At 35.5% G+C, this 21,269-nt stretch overlaps 2 protein-coding genes across 6 annotated transcripts; both read left to right on the plus strand.

Annotated features, from left to right (window-relative positions):
• Positions 1–20: 20 nt before the first annotated feature.
• Usp7 (Ubiquitin-specific protease 7) lies at positions 21–15,636 on the plus strand. 4 transcript variants are annotated; one of them, XM_012375105.2, is made up of 19 exons: positions 21–237; positions 486–1,409; positions 3,072–3,170; positions 3,396–3,671; positions 3,776–3,894; positions 4,060–4,194; positions 4,275–4,469; positions 4,571–4,742; positions 4,829–5,021; positions 5,188–5,341; positions 5,706–5,900; positions 8,490–8,711; positions 9,166–9,460; positions 9,986–10,205; positions 10,296–10,463; positions 10,558–11,062; positions 11,145–11,216; positions 11,277–11,379; positions 11,545–15,636. In XM_012375105.2, exons 2-19 carry the CDS (start codon positions 800–802, stop codon positions 11,667–11,669), a joined length of 3,858 nt encoding a protein of 1,285 aa, XP_012230528.1. In that variant the 5' UTR covers positions 21–237; positions 486–799; the 3' UTR covers positions 11,670–15,636. The 4 variants fall into 4 exon arrangements, with proteins under 4 accessions (XP_012230528.1, XP_012230529.1, XP_012230530.1 ...); XM_012375106.2 differs by having other exon boundaries at positions 21–1,409; positions 11,283–11,379; XM_012375107.2 differs by having other exon boundaries at positions 22–1,409; positions 11,566–15,636.
• Positions 15,637–16,791: 1,155 nt separating this feature from the next.
• Positions 16,792–21,094, plus strand: Shmt (serine hydroxymethyl transferase). Of its 2 annotated transcripts, none has more exons than XM_012375094.2 (6): positions 16,792–17,782; positions 18,995–19,188; positions 19,294–19,505; positions 19,589–19,913; positions 19,999–20,498; positions 20,678–21,094. In XM_012375094.2, exons 1-6 carry the CDS (start codon positions 17,609–17,611, stop codon positions 20,842–20,844), a joined length of 1,572 nt encoding a protein of 523 aa, XP_012230517.1. In that variant the 5' UTR covers positions 16,792–17,608; the 3' UTR covers positions 20,845–21,094. The 2 variants fall into 2 exon arrangements, with proteins under 2 accessions (XP_012230517.1, XP_012230518.1); XM_012375095.2 differs by lacking the exon at positions 16,792–17,782 and adding an exon at positions 17,874–18,828.
• The last annotated feature ends 175 nt before the right edge of the window (positions 21,095–21,269 follow it).

The following is a 21,269-nucleotide window of genomic DNA, read 5'->3' on the forward strand; positions in this document are numbered from 1 at the left end:
ATCTCCGTGATGTGGGAGTGTGCTTACCGCGAGCGCATGAGCGAATCCGAGTCGCCCGCCGCACTAGCTGTGACTGGCTGCCATTTTGTTTATTTTCGCGTGACGGTAAGATCCGCGAGCAACGATCGCGGCGTACGGGATCGGCCCGCGCGTATACGTGTTTATTCGAGCAACGTCCAATCGGGACTAGCAAAAAAAGAGAGCGTAAGAGAACCCATTGCAAGAACAACGACACAGGTGGGTTCGCTCGCAACCGGAAGTCGCAGGCGAGTCGATCGAGAATCAGAGTGAGCGATCGAAATTCGTAGCGGCGACAAGCAGTCACGGGTGCGGGAGAGAGGGAGAGAGAGAGAGAAAGAGCGAGTGTGTGTGGGAGAGAGAGAGAGAGAGAGAGAGAGCGAGTGTGAGTGGCTAAACGTGAAATAAATACGATCGCGCAACATTGTTGCTGTGATCGTCATCTTTATTGCGATCGTCTTCGTTAGTGATCTTAGTGATCGCGTCGTTGGTAAACGAGACAACCGCCGCTGTCGCCACTAATACCGTCGCTAGCAGTGGCACCACCACTACCAACCACCATCACTACTACCACCACCAGTATCATCACAAACATCGCTACTGCCATCGTCGCGAAGGTAGCCGCGATCATAGCCGTGGCGACATTCGGAAGAACGTACGAGTAGTACGCATTTGGAGTAAAAGCACGGTATTTGGGACTCGCGCGGAACCCTATTCTCGCTAATACACACGAGGGTGGAATATATGCTGTGGGCGTCCCCCGTGTGAGTGGGGGCACTTGATGGCCGCAGAAATTGGGCGAACTGCGAGCAAACATCTATCGTCGGAGTGTGGTAAAGCGACGTCGCTCTCGAGTCCCGGTGGCGACGTGGGTTTCGATAATAGCCGGGTGATCGTGGACACGGAACAGGAACAGCGGCAGTTACCGCAACACCCGCATCAGCAGCAGCAACGGCAGTCACCGCCGCCGTCGCAGCAGCCGCAACAGCAGCAGCAGCCGCAGCAGCAGCAGCAGCAGCAACAGCAACAGCAACAGCAACAACATCCGCAGCAAGAACGAACATCCTCGGCCACGGTGCAGATTAAGAAGACACTCGCTAAGACGACGACGACGACGACTCCCTCTTGCCGGAATCGCGCAGCGATCGCGACCGCGCAACAACCAACAGTGGCGGGCAACAACCAACAACAGCCGCAACAGCAGGCACCAATTAACGCGGACGACAACGTAACCTCGACGGCGGAGGCCGTCACCGAGGTACCCGGCGCCATCAAAACGACCATCAACATCGGCTTTGCGATGAACCACGTAAACGACCAGGAGAACCTCAAGCAGCTCAGCCTCGCACCCGTTCAAGTTAACGAGGTCGAGGAGATGGACACACAGGAGGGTGAGTGCACCTTTTCTCAATCTCGCTCCTTCTCTATCTCCCACAAAACCCTATATCTCTCTCCCTCTCTTTCTCTCTCCGTCTCTTTCTCTCCCTCCCTCTCCGCCTTCCTTCTACCCCTTCTCACTCTCTCTCTCTCTCTCTTTCTCTCTCGTCTCGCTTCGTTGGGAACGTAAACGCGAAGCGTTCCAGACGAAGAAGGGAAAGAGAACATCTTTCCTCTCTTCGCCGCATGCCTTCTCGCACTACCTTTCTTCGAATTTTCTTCTTTTTCCGCTCGCTCGACTTCGTGTAAGCACGCGCTTGCCGAATGGTCTTTATATTTAGAGTGGGATAGCGGTGCAGCTTTGTGTGCATCACGATCGAAAAGAACGATCCAGAGCCGAGCTTCTCGCATGCTGCCGTCGCAGCACGTCTGCACGGCGACTAGATTTGAGACAACTTGTAGCTGACTTTTCGCAGCGTGTAATTAGCGCAACCAAAATTATGTATCGAATCTTCCCTCTCTATTTTTTCTTTTTCGGTTTGAAAATAAATATAATATATTGACCTTGAGACTACGTGATATTTGAAAAATCAATTTCATATTGTGAGAAGATAAAAGTATATAAATATTTAAGACAATATATCGTCTTTAAATAAAATTATTCAAAGAAAATATGTTTTTTACAAGCAAAAGATTCTGGCGCGAGATTTTTGTAAATTATTCTTACAGATTAGATGTCAAACTGCACTTCATGTCAAATATGGCAGTTTTTGTTATTGTCTTCCTAAACTGTCGCGTTATTTTATTTTATTTAAGCGTTTTGTTGTTATTTTATTTGGAAAATAAAATTTACTTATATCAGCTATATTATGACAAATAGTATTGTAACAATAGTGTGCATTGTGTCAGAATATAGATACTTCATCGATACACCTGATTATGTAGAGAGATAGTACACAACATTACGTCACAGTTTTATTATCAGAAATTTTCGTGGATAAGTAAATGTAATCATTTCTGCTGATAAAGAAAATCACATTCTGCGCTAGATAAGTAGTTGTTATTATATACGCACCTGTTGTACATAATACATACAGAACGTGGTGGATAAATTGACGATTTTTCATTCGCGTGAATATAATATTTATAGTTTATAGAGAATCAAACAAAATATATGTAGTGCAACTGTGTGAATATTAACCTATAATGATTTCATGATCTTCATGATCTTCAACTGACGCAATTCACTCGTTATTTTCTTTTTCTTCTCCAATCAAATTGAAATAATTATTTGCCATCCAGCATTCCACATGAAGTATTCTATAGACTGCAATCTTCATGTTCTTATAAAAAAAATTTTTCTGAATTGTCATGCCGCCTTAGGTAAACTAAATACTTCATAGTGACATTGCACTACATTAAAGTTATTTGTGCAGAAATGTAATTTTACCCATTCGATATATAATTTTGAGCATAGCACACGTATGTGTTATGAATCGTTTATTTAATTAATAAAATTACATATGCAAATTACATAAGCATCTATTGCTGCTACAATCCATGTTGTAAAATTTAAGGTTAACTCCTACATTATTTTGAAAATGCTTTTTCACTTCAAAACTTTCATTAGGTTTTCTCAGTGCTCCGCTAGTAAAAATAAATATTAACTCTTGTAGAAACTCCAAATGATGGTGGGGGAGACGGAACTGATAATCGTCCTATGAATGGTGAACCTGAATTAGCGTGTATAGTCCAAGATCAAGAAATGGAGGAAGGTATGATCTGTTTTGTACATCATATTTGAATCACTTTGTAATTTAAAAGTAATTTTACAAGATATCAAATATTTTTATATTGACATATAACTTATATATTTTTTGTTCTCTTAGACAAATATAAATAATAATTTTATCATACATTTCTTAAAGAATTACAATTTTAAGCGTATTATTTAATCCATTTGATAATTATTTTATAAATTTTATATTTTCTGTAACTAGATGAAGCCAGATCAGAAGCTACTTTTCGATATACTGTGGAAAATATATCCAAGATGAAGGATTCTCAACTTTCCCCCGCCTGTTATGTCCGCAATCTACCATGGAAAATAATGGTGATGCCACGATCAAGTCAGACGCAGGAAAGACAGCCTCAAAGATCCCTTGGATTTTTCCTTCAGTGTAACGGAGAGAGTGAATCTACATCCTGGAGTTGTTATGCTGTTGCTGAGCTACGTCTTCTTTCTTGTAAAGAAGGACAGGAACCATTTAGCAGAAGTAAATGTGACTCCATTTATCTAATTTATATATATAAACTTTAATTTTAATTTAAAAATAAGGCCAAACATTTATTTGCGATAATACATTTTATATTTTTACAGAAATACAACATCTCTTCTACAGTAAAGAGAATGACTGGGGTTTTAGTCATTTTATGACATGGCAAGATGTTCTGGATCCTGATAGAGGTTACATAAAAGATGATTCAATTACTCTTGAGGTTCGTAATATTGCTTATTCTGTTGATCAATAACTTTGATAACATTCTTATACTCGTTTTATCTAGTTCTGTCTACTTATAATGATTTTTTAATTATTACTGAAAATATGTATTGTAAGTCAACAAAATTGTACAATTTGTAATGTTTCTCGATTTTTTAATTAGGTTCATGTAGTTGCTGACGCACCACATGGAGTCAGTTGGGACAGTAAAAAACATACAGGATATGTAGGCTTGAAGAATCAAGGTGCTACATGCTACATGAATTCTTTACTGCAAACTTTGTACTTTACAAATCAGGTTGGTAAAAGGTGAACTTTTGCAAAATACGACATTCTACGATATTTCATATATTAATCTACATTTGGTCTCGTTTCCAGTTGCGAAAAGCGGTATATAAAATGCCAACAGAAAGTGACGATTCAAGTAAGAGTGTGGCACTGGCCTTGCAGAGGGTCTTTCATGAGTTACAATTTTCTGACAAACCTGTCGGTACAAAAAAGCTAACTAAAAGCTTTGGATGGGAGACGTTGGATTCTTTCATGCAGCATGATGTGCAAGAATTTTTACGTGTGGTAAATACATTATTTATTTTGTTACACTGAACTGTCAGTTGCGCTGCAAACGCACACATTTATACACACATTTTTATTTATTAATAAATATAAAAATTTAGCTATTGGACAAGCTGGAAAGCAAAATGAAAGGAACTTGCGTGGAAGGTACAGTGCCAAAATTATTTGAGGGAAAAATGGTCTCCTTTATCAAGTGTAAAAACATAGACTACAAATCCACGAGAGTTGAAACATTTTATGACATACAATTAAATATAAAGGGCAAAAAGAACAGTGAGTATTGGAATTGACATCGCGTTTTCCAGTATGCAATATTTTAATGACAGAAGATTAATAGACTTTTTTTTTTCATATTTCAGTTTATGAGTCTTTTAGCGATTATGTGAGTACAGAGAGTCTCGACGGCGATAATAAATATGACGCGGGCGAGCACGGGTTACAAGAAGCAGAGAAAGGTGTTATCTTTTCATCATTTCCACCGGTTTTACACTTACATCTAATGCGATTTCAATACGACCCAGTTACAGACTGTTCAGTCAAGTTTAACGACAGGTAAGAAACTGAAGACTGTCGATTTTAATTTATTCAATTCACAATGGTTGGAATTGTTTTGTTCATGTTGATACATGGATAATGAATGAAAATTATACCCTATGAAAAGAAAAATATAAATTTCATTGCTTAGCATGTGAATAATTGTATAAATCTATCTTTCAAGGTTTGAATTTTATGAAAAAATTAGTCTCGGTAAATATCTGCAAAACAAAGAGGCAACCAGTGCAGATTACACATTACACGCAGTTCTGGTCCATAGTGGCGACAATCATGGTGGACACTATGTTGTATTTATTAATCCCGCTGGTGATGGAAAAGTAAGTTGTAAAAGATTTGATATTATGTGAATTTTGTAAACTCAATACATCTCTCTTTAATTTTCTCAGCATTCAATTTCTTTTTTAGTAAATATAATATTTTAGTAAATCTATTTTTTATATATTCTGAATTGTGATCTGTCCTTTCCAATCGTAGATTTTTACATCTATTATATTTAGAGCTCTATTTTTAAGGTTAAAATATTGAGAAGAATAATTGTGGGAAATTCAGAAATACTCTGTGAAATAATCATGTATTATTTTTTGTGTGCACTTCTTTCAGCGATAACTGTGTATGATTTAAATGTTATATTGTCATGTTGCGATATCTCCCTGAAATATTTTGCTCCATCTATTATTACAGTGGTGCAAGTTCGACGATGATGTTGTTTCGCGATGTACAAAGCAGGAAGCGATTGAACACAACTATGGTGGTCAAGACGAGGATATGTCTATGGCTGTGAAACATTGCACCAACGCTTATATGCTGGTTTACATAAGGAATTCAGAGCTGGAAAACGTCTTGCAAGAGGTCAAGGAAGAGGATATACCTCAAGAGGTCAGAAACGTCCTTCAAAGAGAACTTTCCCAGGAGTTGAGCGATTTTGAACGTGACAAAGACGTGACTGACTCGATTAAAGACTCGCACACAGAGACCGCGACTCTTCGTCCATGCACTCAAAATCCTCGAAATCCAAATCTCTATATTCATGATTTTTAACCGACAAACGCCGATAGAGAAATATGCGGAAGGAGTTGTAAATTGCTTGCGTTGCTTCTCGATCAAACTCTTCCTGAAGTCTTAATGTTGCATTGAGCTACTATGAGCTTGCTCATAGCTTAGAATTATTCAGACTCACGTTATTAAAAATATGTGGGAGTAATATATACATAAGAAAGGAGGACTCAAGGAGACTTTATGTCCTCGTTACGATATTTTGGCTACCACGCATCGATAGTTTAATTTTTGAGATTGTATATATACAAATTAGATAGTTTATTTAATGAAATTAAATATTCTATTATTATACGTTTTTGAGCGATTGTTATTAAAGAGGAATTTTCTTAACATTGCTATCAACTTTAAGCTGTTATATCCGTAAATGTTGACATCCAAATACATCATTCTTATTTCTCTAGAGATGATTACATTCGATACAAAAGTCAGGCGCGCTTTATCAGACTTGATTTCTCCTTTATTAAATTTGAATCTGCTATGAGTAAGTAAGGATGAGAGTCGGTTAACGTCCAGGAAGATTCAAAAAAAATTCATGATACAATTCATGATTTTATAAACACATGTACATTATATACACTATATGGAACTATATAATACATGTTATATAGAGATTTGTTTTCTATATCAAGGACGCCTTTAACGCTTTCTTTTGACAGAGGATTTTTTTCAGTGCGGACGCTCGAGGCATATATAAGAATCATGTGATTTTTTTATTTATTCTTAACTCATAATTTTATATCGATGACGCAAAGAATTAAAGAGAAAGATTCATGACTATAATGTACGTGTTGCATTTTTGTCACTTTTGTTGGAAACGTTTATTCGTCAGAAACGAACAAACGTCAAGTATGATGATTATCAGACTAAAATCCTGATGAGCCTTAGGATTGTTTTGGGAATGTTTATTGTAACAAACAATTGTATAGTACTATATGATTAAAATTTAATCACTGTATTGTAGTATACCGAAGTCGTGAATGAAAAAAATGAACAAACATATCGCAAGAGAAAAAAAAAATTGGATATATGTGAATAATTGTATAAGAGAATTAGAGAGAAACAAAAAGAGTTATTAGTGAGAATATAACAGTTATCGACTCGAGCTGACGGGGGTTTTAGCTCTTACAATATATAATACATACGCGAAAACGGAGGAGAAATAAGTAATACTTGTCAGCAACATCAGCTTCCTTGATATGTCTTCTTTAGCGTGTTTGCTATTTAACTGGATTGTTTAGTGAGTGAGACATAATGTGATTTATATTAATCATCTTCGCGCGGTTTTTCGTGAATTAATATTTAAAGTCGACACAATAACGAGCAAAGTGAAAAACTTCGTGTTTTTAGCAGAGAATTAAGTAATTACTTATGCAAGTAGTTCTTTCAATTCTCTCCGTGTTAATAGTAATTATGATCATTGACAGATGGTATTTATTTATTTGTTGTTGTATATTAATAACTAAGAGAGAGACGGAAGAATGCTGAAGTATCATTGATAGAGTATAAATAATACTTTATAATAGCTTTAATCGTGAGATACCTTTAAATGCTATACCACTATTTTATATATAAAAATAAAAAAAAGGAATAACGAATAAACTGTTGGATACTAGAAAATTTCACAGGCGGAAACCACGTTAATTTTACTTATTTTTACCGTTTTATTGTCTATTTTATACGATTTCAAATAATAGAGATATATCAAAGCATTATAAAGCATCTCCACACTACTATAGTTACACATTACATTGTTATAATTATTTGGCATGGGTGGTGGTTATATAGTGTCCTTAATAGGTATGTATCATGCATGTACATAGTTATTTGGTAATGGTTAAGACACTTTATTGTTTCATAAAGACTTATTTTTATGTTCAAATGAGATTATTTCATTATTCAGACAGTAACACAGCATGTAATTAAAAGTATATTTTGTTTGTACATCACACAATTGAATATGTGTGTATACATTATATATATATCTATTATATATAATTTATATATAATATATATACACATATCAATTTTTTTCAATGTATAATTACTAATATATATTTACTATGTAATTGTATTCATTAGCCAGCAAGCGATAACTGGAAACCATCACTCACCGCCAAATAATTTTCATTGTGTAATTGTTTGACTTGGTAGTCGATATAGCGGCAGATGAACAAAATTAAAATTACAGAAATGGAAAATGTACCGTCATTCTTTTGATGTTTCGAATACAATTCGTTCTCGAATCTCAAAAGCATGATATTGAGAGATACGACCTTTTTCTAAAAAAAAAAGAGAGAGAGAGAGAAAGAAAGGACTCAAATTGTGTAAATTGAAAAGACAGTCGCGGAGAAATGATCAATGAGAGCAAAACGAGTACACACGTGGATAATTTTAATTTTGTTGGTCTAGCTGGTGGAGAGGCTGCAAGAGGAGAAGAGGCTGGAACAAATAAGAAGAAAGGAGAGAACGGAAGCATACTTGTACATGACCGTTAATGTCCTTCTCGAGGATAGCTTTGACGGTCACCAAGGGAATGATCTCTACGACCCAGAGCACGCTTTATATCGTGTATTTCGCGTACGTAAGCAGGGCACGGTGCACGATTTTCTCGAGCTGCTGAGCGATAGTCTGGTAAGTAAGCTTATAACTCAAGACTCAATTACGCTTCCGGCGCCTTCACACGCGCCGTTATCATTAGAGACTGATTTTCTGCTTGTACATCAGGATTTATTTACAAAGTAAATCAATACTGATGTTAACATATAATGTACTTTGTGTGATATTGTGTGTGCCATACAAATGGTTTATCAGACTATATTTTCATCACGGTAGGTAAATAGGTGATAAAAGAGTGCAGCGTAGCATATCGTTTCTTCTTTTTTTTCTTTACGTGTGCGAACAAGAGAATATGGTTTATTTTCTTTGCAAAGCAACACAAATGTTTCTCATCTATATATGGCAGCATGATAAGTGTTACAAAAATCGTGTGAAAACAACTTTTTTGTCTCTAATATCTTCAAATTTGAAAAGCAACGCAGAGACGATACATATACAGCTGTTTAATACTGTCACATTTATTCTGCAGAAATATCCCATAGAACAGATACGTATTTGGCCATTCAGTCAACGTTCAAATCAGACCTGCAGACCTACATTGATCGAACCAGACGCTGATCTTCAGAAGCCCATTATCGACTGCGCTGAAAATCACAATCCGTGGAATGTCTTCGTCGAATTGGTTCCCCCGGATTCTGACATGACGGCGTTACCGCCTTTCGACAAAGACACAGATGTATTGTTGTTTTTCAAGCTGTACGATCCCAAAAACAAGAAGATTCATTACTGCGGTCATCATTACATGCCCGTTGTGGCCAAAGTCCGTAAGTTGAAGATTCGATAATAATCTATGATGGGAGAAAGATTCAAGACGCATTGCTATTTCTATGTACACACAGAAAAATATCATTCTATTGCTAAGAAAAGTAATTACTCGGCTTACTTTTCTTTTTTTAAGTAACAATTATCTTTAATAAAGAATATTTTCTTGATAATTGTCTTAAAATATACTCATCACAAATTTTTGATAAACTCATTATCATATTCTCAAAAGAAGTAATTATTTTTTGGTGAAGAATATTATAAAATTGTATCGAAGAAAAGTCAGATTTGGTTAATTTAATAAGCAAATAGAATTCTTTTTCTAATTTAATATTCTTGATTGAAGTATTAAACTTACTGGGATCAAAATATATTTTGAATAAATTTGATGCTTATGATGAACTTACGATAGATTTGCGGATATATAAACTTATAAAATACTTAAAACAATAATAATATTTTTCTTAAATACAGTATGTATTTTTCTGTGTGTATAATTTGAATTCTTTAAATTGGTGAATTCACAGAGGAATTGATACCAATTCTAAACGAACGAGCGGGATTTCCATCAGACACAGAACTTGCTTTGTACGAGGAAATTAAACCAAATCTAGTTGAAAAGATAGACAACTTAACGGAGCCGTTGGAAAAAGTTTTGGAAGAATTAATGGATGGCGACATTATTGTATTTCAGAAGGAAGGAGATAATGACATTTATGAACTTCCAACATGTCGGGAGTATTTCAAGTAAGTGCAACAAAATGTGAAGGCTTAGTGCTGGTGAGAGGCGCGTCTTTAAATCTGTTGAAACATTTTCTAACAATTTGTGCCTTTTAGGGATTTGTTCTATAGGGTAGAAGTAACGTTTTGTGATAAAACAATTCCTAACGACCCAGGTTTTACCATGGAACTTTCATTAAGAATGACGTACGATCAAATGGCGAAGGCTGTTGCGCAGCGAGTCGGCACAGATCCGTATCTTTTACAATTCTTTAAATGTCAAAAGTAAGAGTTTACTCGCACTTCAATGTATCGACAATGTTTCGATTCTTTTATAGCTGTTTAAAGAAGAGCGCTTCATTCTGAAATTCTTTTCTAGTTACAAAGACTCTCCTGGCCATCCTTTAAAGTGTACATTCGAAGGCACTCTCAAAGAACTAGTTTCGTATTGCAAGACGAAAGTAAAGAAATTATTTTATCAACAGCTCAGTATTCGAGTGAACGAGCTAGAAAACAAGAAACAATTCAAGTGCATATGGGTGGGCCCGTCGCTTAAGGAGGAGAAAGAGATTATCCTCTATCCAAATAAGAACGGCACCGTTGCCAATTTACTCGAGGAGGCTAAGAAGCAAGTGGAGTTGTCGGAAAACGGATCGGGAAAGCTGAGGATATTAGAAATAAATTGCAACAAGCTGTTGCCCGGCCCGAGTGAGGATGTACCTTTAGATAACCTAAACACGTCAGGCACCAAATTGTACAGGATAGAAGAGATTCCGAATGACGAAATAAATCTAGTAGAGGGCGAAATGCTGGTTCCTGTTGCGCATTTCCACAAAGATGTTTTCTCTACGTTCGGCATACCTTTCTTCTTCAAGATCAAGCACGTGAGTAATCCCTGAAGTTTAAATCCACATGCGCGTGTAAACCACACGCGCGGTGTATCAATGATCTGTTGTGTACCCGCAGGGCGAACCTTTCCCCAAAATGAAGGACAGATTGTTAAAGAAGCTGGGAGTGCAGGAGAAAGAATTCGAAAAGGTAGGCATCCTTAACTAATCTTTTTTGATCTCTTATGAGAATTCATAAAAAACTTTGAAGTTTAAGTTCGCGGTGGTGACGATGGGCAAGCCACAGTTTATTATCGACTCGCCGGACTATTGTATCAAAATCGACGATTTCCTTCCTAGATACACTAGTCAGAGTAAGTACAAGATATATATATATATATATTTTTTGTTTCACTTTTCTCAAGCAGTAAAGTAACAAAGTAAAGTAAGCGTCGTAAAAAAACTCGCATAGTTTTCGCAGTAATTAGTGTGTGTGTAGCATATTGCAATACGATGCTGATGGGGAATGAATTTTGTAGTTTATCCACTTTTAAACGCAGGCACATCGCCACACAGGCCTTGGCTTGGCCTGGAACACGTCAACAAAGCGCCAAAGCGCTCTCGTATCAACTACCTCGAAAAGGCCATTAAGATTTACAATTAAATTTCCACCACACCAAGAAGAAATTAAATTAGGCAGCCACTCATAATAATTTATACAACTCTGTATAGTAAGAGAATGACGTTCTGATGTACTAAAGATCGGAAAACTGCGTTTATATATATATATATATATTCATTTCTCCAGCCAGATTAAATGCGCGATTTTAATACAAGCGAAAAACGATATCGACAAGTAAATCCAAGCTTTGTATACGATGAAATAAAACATTGCCCTGACGCGTTCAGCGCTGTTTTGTGCATCATGAGAGAGCGATGATATAGTTCCTCGATTTGAATTATTAATACAAATTTTATGTAACATCTTGAATGACTTTAGTGTGTCACTCAGTAAAGATTTTCACCTAGAGAATCTTGAGAACATTTGATTACAAAATGCACGTATATTGTATCTAAATATTGTCTGAGAATTATCTCCAATAAACTATATTTCTTTTTTTTTAATTTTATTAGATCGTGATTTTTTGTGAAACTCCAGCTTTTATCCTACCGTAAGATATATAAATATACAAAATTTGTACGTGTAGTCATAAGAGGTACTGTATTATGTTCTGCATGATGTAACATCTAACACTTGTAACATCGTTGGCGAAAAAAGATTAATTACGCTCCTCTCTTATACTGTATCTATATTCAAGATATTTGAAATGCAAACTTGTCATTTAACGTTGTACTAAACTGTGCAAAACTTTACACTGAGATTGTGTGAAAGTATATAATGTTTCTCATTAGAAACATTCCGACATATATGTCCTAAGTTAATTCCTTTATTAATTCGAAATATATATATATAATTCAAGATTTGCTCGATTTTCTTCAAAGTACAAAGAATTATAATCACTAACTTATTTTATGACATGCAGTAAGAAGACTGTAAGATTTGCAAAGAAATTTTTTTCCAAGCTGCTTTTTAAATATCTTGGAACACTTTTCTTGTGTTTGAATACATTTTTTATATACCTTATCTTTTTTAGAATAGTGAGAGCAAACAATCGTTCTATCTTTGAGGAGCAATTCAGAAAGTAATAACTTTATCATGGGTAAATCGCTGATGAAATTATGCACACCAATGCCTACTATTGTACTAAATGATACTTAAGTAACACTTTTTTATTAATTTTAGACAGTTCTCTTCAAGTTTTTCTTAATTTTTCCACTTATCAGCACGTAGAATACTTTGTATATAGCATTGAACAAGTCTTTCACAATATAAAAATAGAAAAAGAAAGAAAAGATAATAAACATTTTAAAACTTACACTTAATATTATATATTACTAATAAATATATATATATATATACATACATACATATATATATATATTTAAAAATATATATAAAATATATATAATATATATATACAAAATACATATGTTATATATATAGTATATATATTTTTACTTATAGAACATGACACATATCTACAATATATTAAAAATATTCTTATTTAAAATGGAATTTAAATGGAAATTATGGATCAAGTTTTTCGCATGTTTGATTACTAAAATTTGTTGTAAGAAACAATTCTCAAAATATTTGACAGCTATTCCTTGTTTCACGCTTTTGATGAATATCGAAATCGATATACCTGAAGTAGAATCAAGAATAGTGCATAACTTTTCATTAATACTGTAAATATTTAGTTGCATTTGCAGTCCAGCTCTAAATCTGTATACCATAATGTTTCCAGCGATTTACCCCTTAATATAGTGATTCAATCATAGTATTCTTTTAATTTGATTATAAATTAGCGATTTATTTCTTTTGTATTTAATTTGTAACATAGCAAGTTGATCTCGCGCGATGAGTTCACTTTCAGCAAGGTAATTTGCGTCGTGTTGCGCAAAATCCGTTATTTATGAACCTTTATTTATCTATCTTTTCTACCTACTGTGATTAACTCAACTTAGCCAACATGTATTTAAAATGCCGTATCGGCGCATAAATATTTGAAATAGCGAATGTAAATGTCGAAACAACAACAGCCGAGAGCTTTCTACGTAGATTGTTTAATAAATTTCTTTTTATGTTGAGGAATCGTTTATTACACTCTTGTAAATTCCTAACGAAATCTATGAAAAGTCCAGAAAAGCTTTCGCAATCAGAACAAATTATTTTGAATGTTTAAGTTTATTCAATTGTGAACTATACATGAGAACATCATGAGAAAATATCGTAATGCTTCAAAGGCATACAAAGACAAAGTTTACGACGAAGCAGTACGAATGTGAAATAACATAATAATATGTCGATTATAAGCAGTTATTGAAAATAGAACGATAAAGCGCTAAGAAGACTTATCAATGTTATGCTTATTGTTTTGCATCAATAAACATCCAATTGCTAGCGTTCAAAGAAATCCACGCGGCAATTTATCAGAGGCGCACTTTGCGTTATCGAATCTTTGCGTTACCCGATCGATGATTGGTAACACAATTGAAGGAAACCTGTGCGATACGCAATGGTTTTTTAACGAAGACTGGATGCGTAAGTTAAGCGGCACGCGAGGTATCTTGTAAAAAAAAAGAAAAAAAAGGGAAATCTAAATGTGGCTGTACAGACTGGCATATAGTCGTAATTTTAATATTATGCATCTTAAAAAAAAAAAGTATTCCAAATTACATAAATGCGTGTGAACGTCGAGCGTTTTTTGCTACTTCTACGTTTACGTTTACTTGAATCTGTTTACAGAATATAATTTAACAGTATGCTTGTTAAATATGTTGTCAAAACGAATGCGAGAGAGAGAGAGAAAGAGAGAATGAGAGAGAGAGAGGGAGAGAGAGAGAGAGAGAGAATGCGTCACTTATAATAAAATCCAAAACGAATTGTTAATGAAAAATATGTAATAGCATCATCACAGATCTGATTATTGAAGAGATATCTCACACAGAAACGATCGAGATCTTTGTCGCCTAAAGGTTGGTGTTTACAGTATCGTTGCATTATTAGCTGCGTATGTTCCTGACTGCATTTTTTTTTTTAGCACTGTTCTTTTTAGAAGAACACACACACACACACACACACACACACACACACACACACAGAAAAACAGATTGATCAATTGTAAAGAATCTCTGCCGGGTCACATAGGTGGAAAACATGCTACCGATAGATCTCTGGTGATAAAAGCGGCGATAATGATATTTTATACAGTCCGCAAGAGAGAGAGAGAGAGAGAGAGAGAGAGAGAAAGAGAGAGAGAGAGAGAGAGAGAGAGAGAGAGAGAGAGAGAATGTGAAACAAATTCTCTTCAAACCAGGTTGTTGCAATTATTGTAACATTGTAATGTAGCGGAAGGCCATGATGGAAATACGAATCATTTTGTTGTGTGTATGTATATATATATATATATATATATATGAAATATATATATGTATATATCGCTATATATATATGCATACATAATACATATATAAATATATATATATATATTTCGTTGTTAGTTTCATCGGAGATTAATACTAATGGCAATCTTGAGGTCAAAGCGATGAGCCATGCGAGATGACAATTGATAAAAAAAAAAAAAAAAAAAAAAAGGAAAGGGGTGAAACCTCTGCACCTTTTTCACCAAGGAAGAGAAGGAAATCGCATAAAGTCTAAGATGAGAACGCTTATTGATTGTACTATCGGAACGGCATCGCGGCGTGGCGCGCGATTGTAACGAGCGGCACGAGCACGACAAGGGAAGACAACCGAGACATTTGGCATACGATCGCTTGTAATAGGTTGTACACCAGATATTTTTGCGTTTTTGTAGAGCTGACTTTAAAGGAAACTGCTCAACTGCGATTGTAAATTTGAATATTTGATAGTTCATTTCTAGAGCAAGAGTGAGAGTGAGAGAGAGAGAGGGAGAGAAAGAGAGAGAGAGAGAGAGCGCGAGTGCGAAACAATTAAATGCGATGCAGATATGCATAAAAAAAATGATAATAAAAGCAATACAAATGGATGCATTATATTATTTTCAACGTCATATCGCTGTCTTTCGGTGTGAGTAGATACTTTTTCTTTTGGTTCACTTATATTATTAGGTATATCGACAATACGTAGCGTCGAGTTAAATATAATTTCGTATTTTTGCGGGCGTTTGCGTTATGCGTTCGCAAAAGGAAGAGAACATTAAAATAGATGTCAACAAATTTTTCGTATATTCGTGATCTTTAATATTTTTGTTTAAACACATACACAAACTCCAGTAGTTATATACTTTTTATCTTTTATGATTAACTACTTCGGAGCGTTTGCGCACACAAATGCAGAGCACGTATGCAAACGTATCCTTAAATCAACTTTCTCTGATATTACGTCGGAATTCTTTAGCCGATTAACTTTTCTTCATTTGAATGTCACTTTGTGTCACTAATCGATGATAAAAATAAACTGATGATGAAATTGATGGTAAAATAATTAAATTTACGTCAGCAAAGAGTTGCGTGTGCGTCAGTCATAAAGTGAGTCCACGTGTTACGCATTCATGTGTTTTTAATTCTCGGATTTATTTGCAACGTGCTATAAAAGACTTTTAAATAAAGTGATAAAGTATCATAAACGATAAAAAGAAACTGATACCAACAAATGTTTTGAATGTTTATATATTTTTGTTTGTGTTTTGTAGCTGCATATGTTTACACACATATCTATAGAATTCTAGATGATTGGATAATTAAATTTTACAATTAAATCTTTTTTGTTTTCGTAAATTTGCCTGAAAATTACCTGACAACGGGATTTGAAAATAATCTTTTGATTTCTTGAAAATATAGAACTGGAAAGAAACGGAGAATCGATTACATGAATCCCAATCGACTAATTCCTATGAAATTTTTGCAGCTTTTACATTCTCGCACAGTGCGAGAGAAAGGAAACATTCCCCTTTTCTGAATGCAATCTGGCGTACACGTTGTGCTGATAACGTTATGCGAACTACTACATCAATTATTCTATTTTCAGGCCGTCAGTCTCTCTGTTATCAAAGTTACAGTCTGCATTCACATTGAGATCTGCAATCACACATTATAAACCGCGACGATGATGACTGCTCGAAACGCGGATGTATGGTAACAATTTTTTGCTGGTTTTAATACTCATTATTTCGCTCATTATACGCTCATTATTTCGGTTATAAATTAGACACGTAAATACGAGGACAGTTCAAATACAATCGAGACTTTATTAAACCTTTTTATTCGAAAAATAACTTTAACAATATATATATTATACAAACTACACAAAATTTCGCCGGTTTTAACATTTTCGCTCGCAAGAAACCTGATAACAAAGAGTTGCGCAATTCTATACTGTTCGGATATTTGTAACAACGCGATGCAAAAACAATTATCGCGAGACGACTGTGCGAGACAAGAATAGACGCTATCTTTTACTTAGTGTAAACACATTTGCCAGCGTCGATATATATTCACAGGAAAGAAGTCATTTATATTTGACCGCTCTCGTAAAATACGAATACAAAAATAAATTTTAAAAAATCAAGTTGAAACGTTCTGATATCACGCAGTAAAGTGAATAGATCTGGATTGAACCGCATCGACAGCAGCTAGTTTATGTGATAAAGAAAAGCATTCGGAGAGCATTCTAGATAAAAATGTTGACTGGACTGGCCGGTGGACGGCTGTGTGTGGAACAAGAAAGTCATCGATCGTGCACTCACTTTCGAATTCCGCGGTCTCGCTGTTATAAGACTCCAGCTTGCTCGCCGTCGAAGCGACTCACCTCGCTATTACGCCTGTTTGCCAGTGATTTCAAAGAGGTTTTCGTAAAAAAAAAAATTATTGTGAATTCGGTACACAAGAAAGAAGAGGGAGAAAGAGAGGTAGATACAAAGGAGTAACACGATCTCACGAGGAACACGACGCACCTCGACTCTGCTAGTGTTGTGTGGTTATGTGCATACATGCACCAGAATGGCTGGAAACTGGTCGAGTTTAAACCGACGTGGTCTTCAATTGGTCGAGAATCTACTACGCGTCCGGAAACGACGTATGAAGAATATAATCGATGAAGGACACGTTCTGAACTACGACCCTTTACACGGCAGAAACATACATCACTCGACCACGTGCTACGCACCGAAGCATGTAAGTACGTTCTTATTAACATTCGCAGCAAATGTGACAGAATATTGTTCAATTGTTACATAAATATTGCCTGCAATTGATTTTTACATTTCTGCAATCTCGAAATTACCGAATCTAGTTAAATTTTCAAAAAGCCGAACTTGTTTCACTTTTGTGTTTGCTAAGTAATTTTGTTTTTAGAGAATTTGTAGATATATTGGCTACTTAACATAGATACATTCGCATAATCGAAGGAATAGTTATATAATTAAATAGTTTTTTATGATTTGAGACTCGTCATACTGTAATTTTCTTATTGTGCTTGATTAGCACAGATTATGACAGTGCCGTAACTAAATAACAAGGGCCACCGTTCTTAAACGTGTTACTCCGATATAGAAATTCAGTATATTAAATTAATTAGAAAAATGAATGCAGATTCGTTTGATTTTTTGATATGTTAAAATTAAACATTGCTATATATCTAGAGATATTTTTGGTGTATTTGGATATATTAATCGATAAGATTTTATAGAGTAAGAGCTTATAAATGAATTTAAACAATTTCTTTAATTAAAACTTTTAGCGTTCGAAAATGTGTATTCAAATGGATTTTTTTCTTCACTATTGTAACGTCGTATTCTCGTATTTTATTTTCCTAAATTTTTTTACAAATCAACGATCCCAATATCATGCTTTTAGTTTTCTCAAAACGAAATTGATTGCGAAGAATTTTGAGTCCTCCGTTGCTGCATTTATCGCACAATATATTTATATAGTTATTGGTAAGATTTGTTTATTCATTATCTATAAAAACGTAAAAAAATATGATTGATCGTCATATTTGAACATGTTGTCTACAAATTTGTGATAATACTACGCGTGGGGTTATCATACGGAGATTGAATTGAACTTTAAACTTTTCTGAAATCTGAGTCAACTTATGCAGTGCGATGTTTTATACAACATTAGGTCGCAGTCGAAGTAACATACTCACTTTTCGATAAATATAAAGTGTGGCTGGACGAAGTTTAGAATTCGATTCATTTCTGTAGATTTATCACAAGGTAATGATAACTTACGAAAAAAATAAAAGAATTTAATTAGCCAACTATTCTAGTTATTTAAATAATAATTGTAGTGTTACAAGTCCATTATATAAAAATGTAAAAAAAAATCGATATTATGTAGCAAAATATAGATAATATAAAATAAAGATTATTACTATTGCAGAGTATGGCTGGAATACTCCATAAAAATGTTTGGGATGCCGATCCCGAGCTTTTTGAATTGATGAAGAAAGAGAAGAACCGCCAAGAATCCGGACTTGAGATGATTGCCAGTGAAAACTTTACATCTCTCAGTGTGTTACAGTGCCTGAGTTCGTGTCTGCATAACAAGTACAGCGAGGGAATGCCCGGTCAAAGGTGAGATTTTGTATCTCTTGTACTTCTATATTCTTCAAAAAATTCTTTCACGTTCTTTAGAATCCGATCGTTTGGTCAAAATGATCATTATTGACTAATTTGCAGGTACTACGGTGGAAACGAATATATCGATGAAATCGAATTACTGGCGCAAAAACGCGCTCTGGACGCCTTCAATCTAGATCCGGCAAAATGGGGCTGTAACGTGCAGCCTTATTCGGGAAGTCCGGCGAACTTCGCGGTGTACACGGGTCTGTTGGAGCCTCACGGGCGCATAATGGGTCTCGATTTGCCCGACGGCGGCCACCTCACTCACGGTAAATGCGAAGAAAATCAATGAAACTTATATATTATCGATTAAAAATCATTTCGTAATAAATTTCATACATGCGTCTATCAGGCTTCTTCACGGCGAACAAGAAGATCTCCGCCACGTCCATCTTTTTCGAATCGATGCCGTACAAAGTTAATCCTGAGACCGGTTTCATCGACTACGACGAGCTCGCGAAGAATGCGAAATTGTTCAAGCCGAAAATCATCATTGCCGGAGTGTCCTGCTACAGCAGATGTCTCAACTACAAGCGTTTCCGCGAGATTGCCGATGAGAATGGCGCCTATCTCTTCAGCGACATGGCTCACGTCTCTGGACTGGTCGCCGCCGGATTGATACCCAGCCCCTTCGAGTTTAGCGACGTTGTTTCGACAACTACGCATAAGACTCTACGGTACAGTAATACTTTTTTTTTTATTAATTCTCTTGTAGTGATTTGAAAAAATAGTGCGTTACCTATATTCTTTATTCGATCTCAGAGGTCCACGTGCTGGCGTTATCTTTTTCCGAAAAGGAGTCCGAAGCATTGCGAAGGATGGCACGAAGATCATGTACGATTTAGAAAGTAGGATCAATCAGGCAGTCTTTCCGGGTCTTCAAGGTGGGCCTCACAATCACGCGATCGCCGCTATAGCCACTACTATGAAACAAGCGACAACGCCGGAGTTCGTCGCTTACCAAAAGCAGATAGTGGCTAACGCGAAGAAATTGTGCGCCGGTTTGCAGGAGCGTGGTTACAAAATCAGTACCGATGGCACGGACGTTCATATGTTGTTGGTGGATCTACGCTCCTTCGGTATCACCGGTTCGAAGGCGGAGAAGATTTTGGAGGATATTTCCATTGCCTGCAACAAGAACACTGTTCCCGGTGACAAAAGTGCATTGAATCCTAGTGGTATCAGATTAGGAACGCCGGCACTTACCACTCGTGGCTTAGTCGAGAAAGACATCGACAAAGTCGTGGACTTTATAGATAAAGGTAACGCTGAATCGTATGAAAACTCGTTAATGTTCAGTGAATTGCGAGAAATAATATGTGATAGATTTGTTACATTTTTTTCTCGAGACACAGTTTCTGAGTACTAATGAGTTTAACGTTGCAACTTAAATCTAGACGTATAACGAGATTATAATTAATGTTACATTATTTCGCTGTAGGACTGCAACTTTCGAAGAAAGTGAGTGCTATTTCCGGACCGAAGTTGGTGGACTTCAAGAGAGTATTAAATACGGACGAGAATATTAAAGCACAAGTTGCGAGTCTGAGAGAGGAAGTCGAAACCTTTTCGAAGCAATTTCAAATTCCTGGTCACGAAATATATTAATATTTTGTAATATATTCAATTAATGTAAATTTCGAAATGTTTCGCAATACTTTTATATCATTAATCATATATTTGAAATTATTCTGATGCTCTATGATTTTGTACAAAATGATATCATAATTTACGAAATAACAAAAAATATGACTTTTAATATATTCGAACATATACTTATATTTTGCTATACAAATTGTATGTTCGCGAAAACAAAGAACATCTTTTATATGAATAAAAGTACATATATTTCCGTTTATTTTTAATTACTTAACGTTTCCCTGTAATAGAAATTGCATGATAAATTTTTCTCTAGATTTTATTCCTATACAATATAAATATGTGGCTGATCTACACAAATCTATCGAGAATTTAACATTAATAGTTTTGTTTATAAATATGTATGTATGCATGTGTGTATAGCTCTCTTATTA

The sequence above is a fragment of the Linepithema humile genome, chromosome 6 (assembly GCF_040581485.1).
Source record: "Linepithema humile isolate Giens D197 chromosome 6, Lhum_UNIL_v1.0, whole genome shotgun sequence".
In the NCBI taxonomy this organism is placed as follows: domain Eukaryota; kingdom Metazoa; phylum Arthropoda; class Insecta; order Hymenoptera; family Formicidae; genus Linepithema; species Linepithema humile.

Bases quoted from the DNA above. Each gene is read 5' to 3' on its own strand.
- Usp7 (XM_012375105.2), top strand. From the start codon at position 800: ATGGCCGCAGAAATTGGGCGAACTGCGAGCAAACATCTATCGTCGGAG. The intron at 3,895-4,059 runs GTTCGTAATATT...TTTTTTAATTAG, and splicing joins ATGATTCAATTACTCTTGAG to GTTCATGTAGTTGCTGACGC. The intron at 11,380-11,544 runs GTAAGTACAAGA...TGAATTTTGTAG, and splicing joins TCCTAGATACACTAGTCAGA to TTTATCCACTTTTAAACGCA.
- Shmt (XM_012375094.2), top strand. From the start codon at position 17,609: ATGGCTGGAAACTGGTCGAGTTTAAACCGACGTGGTCTTCAATTGGTC. The intron at 17,783-18,994 runs GTAAGTACGTTC...TTACTATTGCAG, and splicing joins CGTGCTACGCACCGAAGCAT to AGTATGGCTGGAATACTCCA. The intron at 20,499-20,677 runs GTAACGCTGAAT...ATTTCGCTGTAG, and splicing joins CGTGGACTTTATAGATAAAG to GACTGCAACTTTCGAAGAAA.